General features: G+C 34.1%; 1 protein-coding gene across 1 annotated transcript in view; it reads right to left on the bottom strand.

Moving 5' to 3' along the window:
* LOC144977551 (pre-mRNA-splicing factor ATP-dependent RNA helicase PRP16-like) overlaps window positions 1-16,465 on the bottom strand; it is a gene marked incomplete at its 3' end in the record, with an annotated part of 60,673 nt that extends 44,208 nt beyond the window's left edge. Inside the window, 11 exon segments of the mRNA XM_078922890.1 lie at window positions 229-390; window positions 824-904; window positions 1,611-1,757; window positions 3,836-4,000; window positions 5,630-5,815; window positions 6,258-6,475; window positions 7,499-7,617; window positions 10,473-10,698; window positions 11,769-11,918; window positions 12,737-12,924; window positions 16,030-16,465. Of these exon segments, the coding sequence (XP_078779016.1) occupies window positions 229-390; window positions 824-904; window positions 1,611-1,757; window positions 3,836-4,000; window positions 5,630-5,815; window positions 6,258-6,475; window positions 7,499-7,617; window positions 10,473-10,698; window positions 11,769-11,918; window positions 12,737-12,924; window positions 16,030-16,355 (1,968 nt within the window).
* Window positions 16,466-16,630: the final 165 nt, after the last annotated feature.

Here is a 16,630-nt window from a genome sequence, read left to right on the forward strand (position 1 = left end):
CAACACTGTTTCTATGAATTGGAAACAATCTGAGAATTTTTTTTTAGTTTTTCTTTATTGCTTTTGGTGTGCCTTGCTCTGAAATAACCTATAGGTGACACAAAAGTTGTATAAACCCTAAAAAAAAATCCAAACAAAATAAGTAGACCAGTGGCAATTCTTTTTAAAAAACCCTCATAAAAACTCAAATTTTGAAAAATAAACATGATCAAACAAAGATTGAAAAACCTCAGAAGTGCAGTCCTCAAATCGGATGGCATATCCGACTTCTTCCCCGAGTTTGACATCCATTTCCTCCGCAACACGTTTGGCTACTGACATGGCGGCCACCCTACGTGGCTGAGTACATCCTATCATTCCATAGTCGGTGTAACCGTCTTCATGAAGAAACTGGGAAAAACAACATGAAAATCATAAATATTTAAATAGTCAATTATTAATTTAGAGTAGGAATGTATTAAAAAAACCCTCCCACCAAAAAAAAAAAAAAAAAAAAAAAAAGAGAAAAAACCCCCAAAACAAACTAATAATAAACAGACAAGAAAGTAGGTAAGGAAATAAAAGGTAGACAGGGGGAAAAGTGGGGGGGGGGGGGGGGGGGGGGAAGTGAGTGAGAAGGGAAACGTAGATGAAGTCATGAAGTAGTAGTAGATGCAAAGAAATCTGAATATAATTTGAAAGATATGCTGAAACCTCATCCATTGAGATTATCATCGCACATTTTAACCCTGCAAACATGTTTTCTGATTTGTAATCAAGGACAACAATAATAAAAAAAAAAAAATAAATAAATAAAAAAGAAGAAACAAAACAAGAGAGTTACCTGTGTTAGTTGGGTAGTTTTGCCAGATCCCGTCTCTCCCACAATAATGATGACGTTGTTGTCCCGTATAATGGACAAAAGCTTTGGAGAAAAGAAAGAAAAACAGAAATACATACTCATACCTGCCTACTTGAAAATTTCAAATTCAGTAAGAAATACAAAATTCATCAGTAATTAATGGTCACATTTCAGTAATACTAAAGCAAACAAAAATAATGATAGATACACCCTTTTATATATGTAAAATAAACTGTTATATAGGCCTACTACTTATGCGGGTCAAGCCTCAATCAAAGTCCATTTTCCACAGCATGGCAAAATATTTATAAAAAATCGAGTCCAGTGAATAAGTAAAAACTACATCTGCTACAAATTCTACACATTATATATATTAACACTATTTACAGTTCGGTAAATAATGAAAAAAAATTATTATTTTTTTATTTAACGTTGCGACCATTTGTATCAGTAATATTTCTTCTATTTCCGTAAGTCCGTAAATGTCCTTACACTTCCGTAACAATTACGGATGGTCCGTAATAATAGGCAGGTATGAATACTAGAAATAAATATGCAAAAAGGATAATTTATCAGACTGTGATTTGGGTGATAAACTTATTATAATTAAGATGCTGAAAATTTGACATAAAAATCTTTGGAAAAAAAAAAGTGTTACTGCGTCCTTTACTATTCGGTACTGAAAATTAAACCATGACTCAAGTTTCAATTTTTTCAACAAAAAAAAAGGAAAAGAGAAACAAAACAAATAAAAAACCCGAAACCAAACCTTGCTGCGAACTCCAAAAATGGGGAGATATTGTCGTTGTTCTTTTAAACTCCTTTGCTGTGCAAACTCACTGACAGCCTCTGACTTTCCCTCAGCAATTTGGGCAAACTTGTGACCTGTTTTGTAGTTGCTCTCGTCATCCTTGTCCTATTCAACAAAAAGAAAGTTGCAAAAAATTATTTAAAAAAAAAAAAAAAAAATTAAAAAATATCGACCATTTAGTGCTACAGCCACTAAACATGCTCAAGGCCTTTTATAAAGAGTCCCTGGCCAACAGCAACACTTAACATATAAGATGAGTAACGACATCTGTAAGCCGATATTACAATTTTTTTCCGACAAGAGACAATGCTGTTAATAACCAGGTTCTCATTTTACATCTGAGTATGGTGAGAGAATGTGAGTAAAAGACTCGAATCCAGGATCTTCTGATTCAAAGGCGAGTGTCATATCACAAGATCGCATAGCCGCAAAATACACTTTATAAATACCATTTGCAAGTGTTACCTCATACACAGCTGTCATAATAGAATGCTAGTAAACCAGGATTAGACTTTAAAAATGAATGAGTTTGAATGAAAAACTAAATATATTCAAGAAATAGTAACTTCATTCCTTACAATTATTTTGTATCAGTCTTGATGTATCAAAATGACACAGCAGGAAATTTCAGTTTGTGTCAAGAGTTCCATCAATAAAAAATTAAAAAACAAGAAAAAAAAAAGGATTTTAAAATTCCTGCCAGGATATTGTAAGACCATACAAAAGGGTAAGGGAATTGGCAACTCAACATAACCAATTTCTCATTTTGTCACATCTTAATTTAAGTAAAGCCAAATGTGAAAAATGATGTATGACTGCTACTCTCAGATTTGTATGACATAATCAGTCGGATGGTGAAAAGGTTTTAACCGAGATATTGCCAAGTTTAGTTGGAAGGTCAATTTTTATCAAAAATGAGTTTTTGTCATAAATGATTAAATCAACCCTTTTTTATAATATCTTCGGGAAATAGCAAAGCTTAATTTCACTTCTAAATATTTTATACAGCTAGTCCAAGTTGACAAAGTATGAAATTTGAGAAAAGTTGCTGGATACGATCCCCATACAAATGACCATAACTTCATAAAAAATCATCCGATTTACTTCAAATAAAGATTAAAATGCTATGGGGAACATATTCTTTCAGAAATTACCCAAAAAAATACAAATCCAAAATTTTCAACTTCCGACTGATTATGTTTTGCACTGACACAATTTATGTCTCATTACAAGTGTGTGAAGATTAATGACGTTTACATTCTATTCCAAGCTTGTCAACACACAAACACACACACACACAAAAAAATCTAAATTTTAAGACATTTTACCATTGACTCATTCATAGACGAAGAGACTCACCACAGCATTATTTTCAGCATTTAAAAAATGCTTTGACTTAGTGGAATTAGAAAAGAAACAACTAAAAATATTGAGAGGAATGGAATAGTCTTGTCTTCCAAACGAAAAATAATAATAATAATAATAATAATAATAATAATAATAATAATAATAATAATAATAATCATAATCATAATAGTAATAATAATAATAATAATAATAATAATATAATAATAATAATAATAATAATAATAATAATAATAATAATAGTAATAACAATAATAATAATAAATAATAAATATAATAATAATAATAATAATAATAATAATAATAATAATAATAATAATAATAATAATATAATAATAATAATAATAATAATAATAATAATAGTAATAATAATAATAATAATAATAATAAAATAATAATAATAATAATAATAATAATAATAATAATAATAATAATAATAATAATAATAATAATATAATAATAATAATAATAATAATAATAATAATAATAATAATAATAATAATAATAATAATAATAATAATAATAATAATAAAAAATAATAATAATAATAATAATAATAATAATAATAATAATAATAATAATAATAATAATATAATAAAATAATAATAATAAAGTAATAAGAATAAGAAGAAGAAGAAGAAGAAGAAGAAGAAGAAGAAGAAGAAGAAGAGAAGAAGAAGAAGAAGAAGAAGAAGAAGAAGAAGAAGAAAAGAAAAGAAGAAGAAGAAGAAGAAACAAGAAAGGAAGAACAAAGAAACAAGAACAAAAAGTTAAAGAAGAAAACGAAGAGGAAAAAAAGACCTCACAGATGCACCTACCCCCTCTTCATCTTCCTTCTTCTTAACACCCATAATGTTTCCAATGTTTGTACCCGCCAACTCCCACTCTTTTTTCTGGGCCTTCTTCTTCTCCTTCTGCTCTCGGTGCATGCGGACAACAGCACAACCTTTACGGGCCACAACTGCCATGTCCGATGTGGGGTCCTGCAAGATCAATGCATGTAAAAGAACGATATGTATTAGTTTAGCATTCTTAACTCACTCAACCCTAACACCGACTAAATCCGTAGTTTACCCAGGTTACTTTTACCCCATGCCTATTTATTACATTTTTCTGAGACAAATTATAGGCGTAGTATCAAAGTTAATGTTTTTAGTTTTTTGCATGTTAATGATAGTTGAATAAAAATATCTATGTACATGCTCATTTTTAATACATTTTTTTCCAATTTTGAAAAGTAGCTGAAGTCTCTAGGATTGAGTGTGAGTTAAGCAATTGACATTCACTCTAAGCTCATTGACAACTGTCTCTAGTGGTGGAACCAAACCCTAAGGGCGCTTCAGTGATCTAGGGGTCCCAATAGCTCAGTTGGTAGAGCACTCACTTCACAAGCAACGGGACTGTTATCCATCCCGGGTGCAGTCCAGATTTTTTTCAGATCCTAAATAAGTCCCAAGTTTCTTTGAAAAATAACAATACTAAAAATATCTGTAATTGTTTCTATTTTTTTTTTCTTTAGCATGAGAGTTTTATTGATTTTCTCCCAATTGTAACGAAGTGCAATCACATTTTCATGGCAGTCAACTTTTCCAAGAGCTAAAACAAGACACCCTAAAGCACAGAACTGTCATGATCCAAAACAGCAGTATGTTTGAACTATTATATAATGCAGACCTGCCTGCTATGACGAAAAATTCGTAGAAATACGAAATTTTGGCTTTAATTTAATTTCAGAATTTCATGAGCATCTCTAATTAATCAATACTTATTGAAAATGAATTTTGATGCCAGACTTTATAATTTTAAGGATTTTGAAGTGTTAATTAATCCTTGTGAGAGTAAATTGTTGATTAATAAAGTTAATTAACTATAGGGACTATACAGTTTATCTCTTAATAATTACGAATTTTTAAATTTCAAGTAGGCAGATCTGTATAATATAATCTAGATTTAGAGCCTTTTCTCTGTATTATTTTAATTTGATAGTCTAAAAAAAAAGCATAATCTTGGAACATGCAGGAATATTGAATATGTCCATGCATAGTAAAAGTCCAATTTTTAAAAAAAGAAATTTTATCTAAAAATTTTTCTCCCCATTGCCAAATTGGGACGGTCCCGATTTTATCAAGACAGTTGGCCGCTATGCATTTTGGAATTGAATTCTTCAAATAATTGTGGGCGTCCTTGAGATAATCAGTCGCATGGTGAAAAGATTCAAATGGAGATATTGACAATTTTAGTCAAGAGGTCAATTTTTATGGAAAATGAGTTCTCATAAAAAATCTTTAAATCAAACATTTTTCTACATATTGATGAATTATTTTAATTGAATTCGACTCCTAAATCTTTTACTTTAATTTTTTTTTTTATGAAGGTAATTATTATACTTAATATCAACTCTTGTCAACTTTGGAAGCGATTTTCTCAAAATTAGGGTTTCCCACTCTAGCCCATGCATATGACCATAGCTTCATGAAAAACCACCCGATTTGCTTCAAATAAAGATTAAAATGCTCAAAAGACATTGGGCTTTCAAAAAATGCAAAAATAAAAACCCGCGAAACAAAAATTTCATCATGCAACTGAATATGTCAGGGACGCACACAATTTACCTTTAGTGGAATGACAGGCTCTGGTTGTTTGGTGAAGACGATTCGCCCATCCAGAAAAGGGGGAACAATATTGTGAACCTGTAAATGGATTCTTGCCTCCCCTTCCTCCTCAAAGTCGGCATCTACGTTCATCGCAGCCACCACGCCGCTTCTCATCATACGATTCGTCTCCCACAGCTCATTGTCCTGAAAAAGGGGGGGAAAGGATCAAAATAACAAATTAGAGAGCAGGCAGGCACTAGTGTCAGATAAAAAATCTGTAAAGGTGTATGTGAATCAGTGCCAGGAAAAACAAAGAAAAATTGGGGAAAAAAAAAATTCCAAAATATGCGGGGTTTGGGGTGGATTTTTTCTTGAATTTATTTGTTCATTCAGACCTTTTTAGATTTTTAGGAGGAAAGGTATCTTTAAGGAGATGTAATAAGCAGCACAATTTTGTAAATATTATATAATGTAAAAGGTTGCTGCTCGAAGCTCGAGGAAATAAATAATCATGTGAAATTGAATGTAAGCTTCAATTTAATTACAAAAACAGATCAAATGAACGTTTTGGATTTCCCCTAGCTTTATCAACAAAACAAGATGAATGAAACACCTAAAAATGGACAGGCAGCCTAAACGAACAAACCTTGTTGATCTGCCTTTGCTGAGCAGACATTCTCTTCTTCTTCTTCTGTTCCATCTCTTCCTCTTTTTTCTTGGTGTACGACTGGGAAGCCCCTGAGAATGGGTTGCTTTCGTCGTCGTATCCCTCGTCCATATTGTACCATTCTCTGTCCAGCCTCTTCTGTTCCTTCTCCCACTCCAGTCGATCTTCTTCTGATTCAAAGTCCAGATCTTCTCTTTCTATAATTTGAGAGAAAAATCAAAAAGATTTTTTTTTTAAATTTTTTTAATAAACAGAATTAAAAGAAAAAAAAACAAAAAAACAAACAAACAAAAAACGAAAAAAACAAAACAAAGAAAATCCCAAAAAAGACCAAAAAAAAAAAAAACGGAACAAAAAATAAAATAAATAAATAATACGAAAAATGCTTAATCAAGACTTGTCAACCAGCTTTAACATTAATAGAATAAAAATAAATAAATTCCAAAAGTTTAGCTGACTATATTATATCCCATGTTTGGAGGTCTCAACAGTTCATAAGTTGGTAGAGTAAATTGGATCACATGCAAAGAGAGCCAGTACCAGTCTCGGGTACAGACAAGACTCTCATTTTTCTGACCCTTTCCCCCCGTCAGGGGTACCCGATAACTTGGTTCGGTAGAGCACTGGCTTCGCACGCACAGGGACCGAGATCAATCCTGGGTGCAGTCGAGATTTTTTTCTGACCCCCCCCACTGTCCACCAAGCAGTGAATGGGTAGCTAAGTCCGTTAGATTTGGCAGAAAGTACTTTGTGATAGACTAGCATCCTATCCAAGGGATAGCAAGCAATTGCTATTGTCTGTTTCACGCTATAACTGGGATAAACTCTCTGGCTCTGAGGACTACTTTTCCTCCTCCCTCCCCCCCCCCCCCCCCCCCCCCCCCCCCCCCCCCCCCCCCCCCCCCCCGCTCGTTTCCACCCAGCTGTGATTAGGTAGCTGGGTTATATTAGATCTGGCAAAAGCACTTTGTGATAGCCAAGTGTGTCCTATCAAAAGGGTAGCATGTAATTGCTACTGCCTGTTTAATGCTATACGAACCTGGATAAACTCTTAACTCCATGGACTTCAAGGCTCCAAAGGACTAATTTTACTCATACAATTAAATAGATGCAGTCTTTTATAGTGCTGTATTTAACACTTACGATTCTCGGATAAATCGCATCTGCAGATAACTTATCTGAAGTCCAATTTACAACCTAAAACACACCCATTCACTAACCTCCCGTTTTGCCAATTGCATTTCTAGGTGTGTAAGAAATCTTCTTCCTGTCCTTCATCCACTCATTGTACTTGTAAGTAGGCGTGGCTTTCGGTGTGTAGTCTTCTTTTCTTCTAGACCTGACAATGTGTTTGGATAGGATAAAATTAAAATGAAGAAACAAGTAAACAGTACATAAAAAAACAACAAACAACAACTTGAGTTTGAGATTTTATATAGCGCAATATCCACTAAACGTGCTCAAAGCACTTTACAAAGGGCCCCTAAAAATTTTTTTTTTTTTAAAATTGAGCTTTATATAGCGCAATATCCACTAAATGTGCTCAAAGCGCTTTACAGGGGGTCCCTGGCCAACAGCAACTTTTAACATGACGTCTGTTGGCAATATTACAATTTTTCTGACAAAGACAACGATGTTAACGACCAGGTACTCATTTTACACCTGAGTACGGTGAGAGAATGTGAATAAAGAGCCTTTTCCAAGGACTCAACTATGCGCCGAGCGCGAGGCTCGAACCCAGGACCTTTCAATCTGAAAGCGAGTGTCATAACACTAGACTACATAGCCACACAGTACATAAAAAAACACCAACTTGAGCTTGAGATTTTATATAGCACAATATCCAATAAACCTGCTCAAAGCGCTTTACAAACGGCCCATGACCAACAGCAACACGTAACATATCTAGCACGAAATATGACGCCAATGAGGCAATATTACAATTTTTTTTACAGACAGAAACAATGCTGTTAACAACGGCCAGGTACTCATTTTACACCTATGTGAGTATAGATACTTTTGCAAGGACTCAACTATGCGCCGAGCAAGGCTCAAACCCAGGACCTTTCGATCAGAAAGCTAGTGTCATATCACTAGACCACATAGCTGCACAATAGAAGAAAGAGGGTTGACCTTATTTACAGTTATACAAAATTGTCCAAAGTTTTGGTCAAATTGACCACAATACACTTTTTAGCTAATTCAGGTACTTAATTGATTCACATGTTTAACTGATTCAGGTACTTAATTGATTCACGTGTTTAATTGATTCATATATTTAATCGATTCAGTGTTTAATAATATAGTTACATATTTAATTGATTCACATGCTTACTTGTCTGACTGGCTTTTATTAGAACTCCTCTCTGACCGATGGCTATGATGACTACTGTGGTGTTTTAGTTGATTCAGGTACTTAATTGATTCACATGTTTAACTGATTCAGTGGTTAATTGATTCACGTGTTTAATTGATTCATATATTTAATCGATTCAGTGTTTAATATAGTTACATATTTAATTGATTCCATGCTTACTTGTCTGACCGGCTTTTATTAGAACTCCTCTCTGACCGATGGCTATGATGACTACTGTGGTGTTTTAGTTGATTCAGGTACTTAATTGATTCATGTGTTTAACTGATTCAATGGTTAAGTGATTCACGTGTCTAATTGATTCATATACTTAATCGATTCAGTGTTTAATAATATAGTTATATATTTAATTGATTCACATGCTTATTTGATTCAATGATAACTTGTCTGACCGGCTTTTATTAGAACTCCTCTTTGACTGATGGCTATGATGACTACTGTGCTGTTTTAGTTGATTCAGGTACTTAATTGATTCACGTGTTTAACTGATTCAATGGTCAATTGATTCATGTGTTTAATTGATTCATATATCTAATCGATTCAGTGTTTAATATAGTTACATATTTAATTGATTCAATGCTTACTTGTCTGACCGGCTTTTATTAGAACTCCTCTCTGACCGATGGCTATGATGACTACTGTGGTGTTTTAGTTGATACAGGTACTTAATTAATTCATGTGTTTAACTGATTCAGGTACTTAATTGATTCACATGTTTAACTGATTCAATGGTTAATTGATTCATATATTTAATCGATTCAGTGTTTAATATAGTTACATATTTAATTGATTCACATATTTAATTGATTCAATGCTTACTTGTCTGACCGGCTTTTATTAGAACTCCTCTCTGACCGATGGCTATGATGACTACTGTGGTGTTTTAGTTGATTCAGGTACTTAATTGATTCATGTGTTTAATTGATTCACCTGTTTAATTGATTCAATCTATTCAGTGTTTAATATAGTTACATATTTAATTGATTCCATGCTTACTTGCCTGACCAGCTTTTATTAGAACTCCTCTCTGACCGATGGCTATGATGACTACTGTGGTGTTTTAGTTGATTCAGGTACTTAATTGATTCATGTGTTTAACTGATTCAATGGTGAATCGATTCACATGTTTAATTGATTCATATATTTAATTGATTCAGTGTTTAATATAGTTACATGCTTAATTGATTCAATGCTTACTTGTCTGACCGGCTTTTATTAGAACTCCTTTCTGACCGATGGCTATGATGCCTACTGTGGTGTTTTAGTTGATTCAGGTAATAAATTGATTCACGTGTTTAACTGATTCAATGGTTAATTGATTTGTGTGTTTAATTGATTCATATATTTAATCGATTCAGTGTTTAATATAGTTATACATTTAATTGATTCGCATGCTTAATTATTGATTCAATGCTTACTTGTCTGAACGGCTTTTATTAGAACTCCTCTCTGACCGATGGCTATGATGACTACTGTGGTGTTTTAGTTGATTCAGGTACTTAATTGATTCATGTGTTTAACTGATTCAGTGGTTAATTGATTCACATGTTTAATTGATTCATACATTTAATCGATTCAGTGCTTAATAATATAGTTACATATTTAATTGATTCACATGTTTAACTGATTCAGTGGTTAATTGATTCACATGTTTAATTGATTCATATATTTAATAGATTCAGTGTTTAATAATATAGTTACATATTTAATTGATTCACATGCTTAACTCTCTCGAGTTCACAAGCATGGAAAATCGAACAAATTTGTTCGATTTTCAATGAGGGTGAACTCGAGAGAGAGTTAATCGATTCAAAGCTTACTTGTCTGACCGGCCTTTATTAGAACTCCTCTCTGACCGGTGACCGTGATGACCACCGTGTTGTCTGATGCTGCCGACGTCCCTCCTTCTCTCAGATCTGTCACTTCTATCGTCACGTCGCGACGAAGACGATGAGTGTGTGTCAGGTGTAGGGAAATCCCAAGATGACAAGCGGGGTTGGCCAGAGTCATCCTCGTCATCATCCCATGTGGAGCGTGAAGGAGTGTCTGGGAGAGAAAAAAAAATTACTTTGGAGTGAAGGAGTGTCTGGGAGAGAAAAAAAAATTACTTTGGAGTGAAGGAGTGTCTGGGAGAGAAAAAAAAATTACTTTGGAGTGAAGGAGTGTCTGGGAGAGAAAAAAAAAATAATTACTTTGGAGTGAAGGAGTGTCTGTGAGAGAGAAAAAAATAATAATTACTTTGGAGTGAAGGAGTGTCTGTGAGAGAAAAAAAAATAATAATTACTTTGGAGTGAAGGAGTGTCTGTCTGTGAGAGAAAAAATAAATTTTTTATTCCTTTGGATAATTCAAGATGAGGTTTTTAAAAAATAAATAAAGAGAATATTACATCTCACCCGACAATAAACCAAAATTTAATTTATCTATACGCAACTAACTGTTAATAAAATAAAACTTTGTGCGGCTATGTGGTCTAGTGGTATGACACTCGCTTTCAGATCGGAAACTCCTGGGTTCGAGCCTCGCACTCGGCGCATAGTTGAGTCCTTGGAAAAGGCTCTTTACTCACATTCTCTCACCGTACTCAGATGTAAAATGAGTACCTGGTCGTTGAAAGCATTGTCTTTGTCCGAAAGTTTTGTAATATCGCCTTACAGACGTCATGTCCCATCCTACATGTTAAATGTTGCTGTTGACCAGGGACCCCTTGTAAAGCGCTATTTGAGCACGTTTAGTGGATATTGCGCTATATAAAGCTCAATTATTTAAGCTCAATTAAGCCAGTGACTGAATGTGGAAGGATGGAGCAGTACAGAAGCTTGTTTCGGTTGGCAGTTGCGGATGGCACGTCCACGAGGCATAAGCCACGATGATGACAATGATGATGGTGGTGATAATGATGATGATGATGATGATGATGATGACGACGACGACGACGATGATGATGATGATGATGATGATGATGATGATGATGATGATGATGATGATGATGACGACGACGATGATGATGATGATGATGATGATGATGATGATGATGATGATGATGATGATGATGATGATGATGATGATGACGGCGATGATGATGATGATGATATTTAAAAAAAAGAAAGAAAATTACCCTTGACTCTTATGTTGGGAGTTGGTATTTCATCTCGATTATATTGAAAACGACCGGTCTCTGGAGTTTCATCCCAACTTCTGGAACTCCTATGCGAGTGACTACGATCAGATCTGTCATCTGAACGGGAGCTCCTATGACTGTCCCGATCTGCAGAAAAGAAAACAAACAAAAAAAACCCCAAAAAATTACAGATTGATGAAGGCTAGGGACCACTTGTAAAGTGCTTTGAGCACATTTAGTGAATATTGTGCGATACAAATATTTAAGCTCAAGTTTTTTTTTGGATTTTATTTGTTTTGTTTTTTTTTAACTTTATTTTTTTAGTGAAGCTAAAATAAGAATTATTAGTTTATTTAGATATGAATATCAAAGACATAGCAGATTTCCCATTTTCAACAATAATTGCCTCCTTAATAAATTAGCTTAAGTGTGTTTTTCTTTAAACCCTGAAAATATCATCGCATCGCAATCAGAACATCAGCTTAAACAGATCCTGTGATTGTTTAAAACTATGACTTTGCCACAAATTATCTCTTGAGACTGCCGTTTAGCTTCTGAATCAAAGTCTAAAAATTATACATATATATGTATATATATATATATATATATATATATATATATATATATTATATATTATATATATATATATAATATATATATATATATATATATATATAATATATATATATATATATATATATATATAATATATATATATATATATATATATATATATATATATATATATATATTATATATTATATATATATATATATATATATATATATATATATATATATATATATAAAGTCATACAGAAAAGATTACAGATGTTCAAAGACAGTGGTTAGAGACCATTTTAAAATACCTTAACACTCACACATACATATGTACACATACTTACATATGTAAGCATTCCATACACACACACACACACACACACACACAAACACACAATCACAAACCTCTGCCTTTTCTGTGCTTTTTGTCTCTATCTCGATCTCTATCTCTTCTCTTGTCTTTATCCCAATCTTGAGAGGAGACTTTCAACCCCCTTTCTTTGTCTCTTTGAATCTTATCAAGTCGCTCCCTTGCAGCTGATGAAACACCACCAGGATGTGAAGGAGTTTCCTCTCGGGATTTTCTATAGTGTCTAAATGAAAAATATAAAAATAAAAAATAAATAAAAAGTTTAAAAAAAAAAAAAATTGTAACAAATTTTTTTAACGGCCCCTTTTTTTAAACGAACAGAAAAAAAACCTCCAACTAAGTCAGATAACATCGCTCCTTTAGAAAAGAATGGTGTCATTGCGTGTATTCAAATTAACAAAATCTGTTAATTATTAACAATGATGTTGAATTGAATCTATCAACACCCAATACAGTACTTGCTGGATTCTTCTAGCATGTTCTCAGGAGAAGCCAAAAAGGATGCTAGAATCTGACATGCTGAAATCCTATACTCATGGGAGGTAACGACTTATAATTATATAGATAAAATTTTGTCGTCCCAGCTCAAGAGTGTCATCTTGCAGAGTGTGCTGGAATAGACAGGTAGATATCCACGCCTCTCGGACAATCGTCATAATGTAAATAATGGCAGTGATTGGTAGACACAGCAAATTACACAGATTTTACTATCGTTGGTATGTGTTTAAGTAAAATATCCACTGTTCAACCGCTTGATCAGTAGAACTAACACAGAAAACTATGTGTAAATCTAAACGTTTATTATCTGATCGAGAAAATCGTGTGACAACTTGTCACCCATTTGGTGGTATAAAGACAATAACAATGATCAGTGATTGGTCAATTTCATTCACGTTACTGTTTATAAACAAGCAACTATGTTTGTCCGAGCACGTGTGAGGGTGTGTCACAAATTCCATGTTTTGATTGGTCAAAAATCTACTGGTTAATTCGGCATACTGTATGGTAATATGTTCATACTTTAACCATTTACTCTTCTTGGTAAGGAACAATAGACACCTAAATAATGTAAACAATGGCAGTGGTTGATAAACATAGCAAACTACTAAACTACACAAGTTTTATAATCAATGGCTTGCGTCAAAGTAAAAAAATACCCACTGGTCTACTGCTTGATCATTAGAACTAACATAAAAAACTATGTGTAAATCTAAACGCTTATAATATGATAAAGAAAATTGTGTGATAATGTGTCACCCATTTGGCGGTATAAAAACAATAACAATAATCAGTGAGAGGTCGATAATCACATTATTGTTTATAAACAACCATGTTTGCATGTTTGCTGCTTTGATGAAAATAAAATGGTGTTGTGTTGTTATTATTATTATTATTATCCAACGGGATTCATTCGTCCTCTTTTCGAGATGGGTGTGGTGATAATTCCATATGAATGAAGTTATAAGATGGGGATAACACATTCTATTTCTATTTGATCTACTAACATGACTGCACACATTCACACATGATGTAATGTTAAATAAAAGTTAGCAAAGTCAAAGAGAGGAAAATAAAATTCCAGATAACAAATAATAAACTGAATGACTCTGCTTATTTTTACAGATTCAGAGACAAAATTCAAATTGGTAATGTTAATGGGATGATGATATACAGCATCCTCGTAAAACAAATTTCATACTGTCATTTAAACATTGGAAGCCGCTATTTTCACTGTACGGTGAAAATAGTCTGTCAGGCTATTTTCACAGTACAGTGATAATAGCCTGACTGTGTGTAGGAGACTATTTTCACGGTACGGAAATATCTTGGTGGACGGTTTTCACCGTACGGTGATGATAGTGTGGGAGACTTTTTTCACCGTCCCGTAATATTCTGGTGGACGATTTTCAGCATACGGTGATAATAGTGTGGGAGAATTTTTTCACCGTCCCGTAATATTTTGGTGGACGATTTTTACCGTATGGTGATAATAGTGTGGGAGACTTTTTTTCACCGTACAAGCAATATCTATGTGGACGATTTTCATCGTACGGTGATAATAGTGTGAGAGACTTATCACCGTACAGTAATATCTTGGTGGACGATTTTTACCGTACGGTGATAATAGTGAAGGAGACTTTTTTCACCGTATGGTAATATCTTGGTAAACGATTTTCACCGTACGGTGAAAATAGCTTGACACACTATCTTCACTGTACATTGATAATGGTGTGGAAGGCTATATTCAGTGTATGGTGATTATAGTGCGGGAGACTATATTCATTATAATGGTGATATTCATCGTACGGTGATAATAGTGCGGGAGACGATTTTCATCGTACAGTGAAAATAGCCTGACACACTATTTTCACCGTACGGTAATAATGGTGTGGAAGGCTATATTCACTGTACGGTGATAATAGGGGGGAGCCGACCATTTTCACCGTACGATAATATCTTGGTGATAATAGTGTGGGAGACTTATTTTCACAATACAGTAATATCTTGGTGGACGATTTTCACCATACGGTGACAATAGCCTGACACACTATTTTCACCCTACGGTGATAATGGTATCTTGGTAGCTAACAAACTTTGCGGCGTTTGTCTGTGTTGAACCCATGACCTCAAGAAATCGAGGGTAGCGGCTCAAGATAGACATAGAAATTGAAATCACTATTTCTCGAGTTGTGAATAGCTCATACTCATACAGTAGAGCCACGCCCTCCCTGGCCAGGTGTTGTTGTTGTACCAGAAAGGTCGCGGGGTCGAGACCCTATCTCGCCGCCACGAAATTGGAAAGCTTCATCGGTAACTGTAACCGATTCTGAATCTGCCATCCCGCCTGTATTATTATAGCTTTGGGAGGCCTTCCGAAAGCTCATCATGCCAAATATTTGCTCCTAAGAAAAAATACAACCTAGTACCTTTAACTACCCCTTATAGGAAAAACAAACAACCTCCAACTATTCCTAATAGAAAAAAAAAACAAAAAACCCTAGGACTGCTTTGACTGCCTTTCAATACCTCACAAATCAAAATGGCGGCCGAGAATCAAAATAATGGTCAAATTAGAAAATGTTTAACTTTCACAAATCTATCAAGGCCTCCCTTGTTCCTTGTTCCCTTTTTTTTAAACTGGTCTGCGCGCAGGAAGAAAATGATTTCGGGTCGAATTCTAATGTCTGGATGCAGAGGCACAACCAAACGTCACAGTTAGTATCCTGGCTTCTGATTGGCTAATACATACGGTGAAAATAGTCTGTCAGGCTATTATCACCGTACGGTGAAAAGAGCCTAAAACACTTAGGTCAAACATTAGGCTAACCTGTCTTGCTCCCTCGACTTCGATTTTTTGCTGGAGGAAACATCAATATCAACATCGTCATCGTCCTCATCATCTCGATATGACATGACTTTTGAACGTTTGGGCGTTGAGCTTCCCTTATCATCGTTCGAATCCCTTTTCAACGCTGCAAGTCTATCCAATCCCAATATAGATTTACGAGGAAGAATGTCTGTTGGCTTTTTGAAAGTAATCAAATCGCCGCCTTCTTTTGAAGGTCCTTTTTTCATGATAACTAGCCCTCCTCGTTCTTCATTATTTGATCCCTCAAGTCTGTGAATATCGTCGTCCATATCAAACGAAGCCATGGCACAATGATGCGATTACAAAGATCTTTGTAAAATCAAAATAATAAGACAAGAATAATATACGTTCATCGGTACCGTCTTGTTTTCGTTTTCTCTACTTTCGTTTTCTCAGCACGGAAAAAATGAAACTCTTCGTCACTGAAAAATAGATAACAACTTGAAATATCGATATTCAAAAGGGATCGGGAGATCGGCGGCGCAATGTTGACGTTCTTAGAAAATTAATTTAGCCTAATTTCACCCTAGAAAGAGGAGCTACGACTAGAAGGGACAAC

This window comes from Berghia stephanieae, chromosome 7 (assembly GCF_034508935.2).
Source record: "Berghia stephanieae isolate SIO BIC M18660-M18661 chromosome 7, UCSD_Bste_1.3, whole genome shotgun sequence".
NCBI lineage: Eukaryota > Metazoa > Mollusca > Gastropoda > Nudibranchia > Aeolidiidae > Berghia > Berghia stephanieae.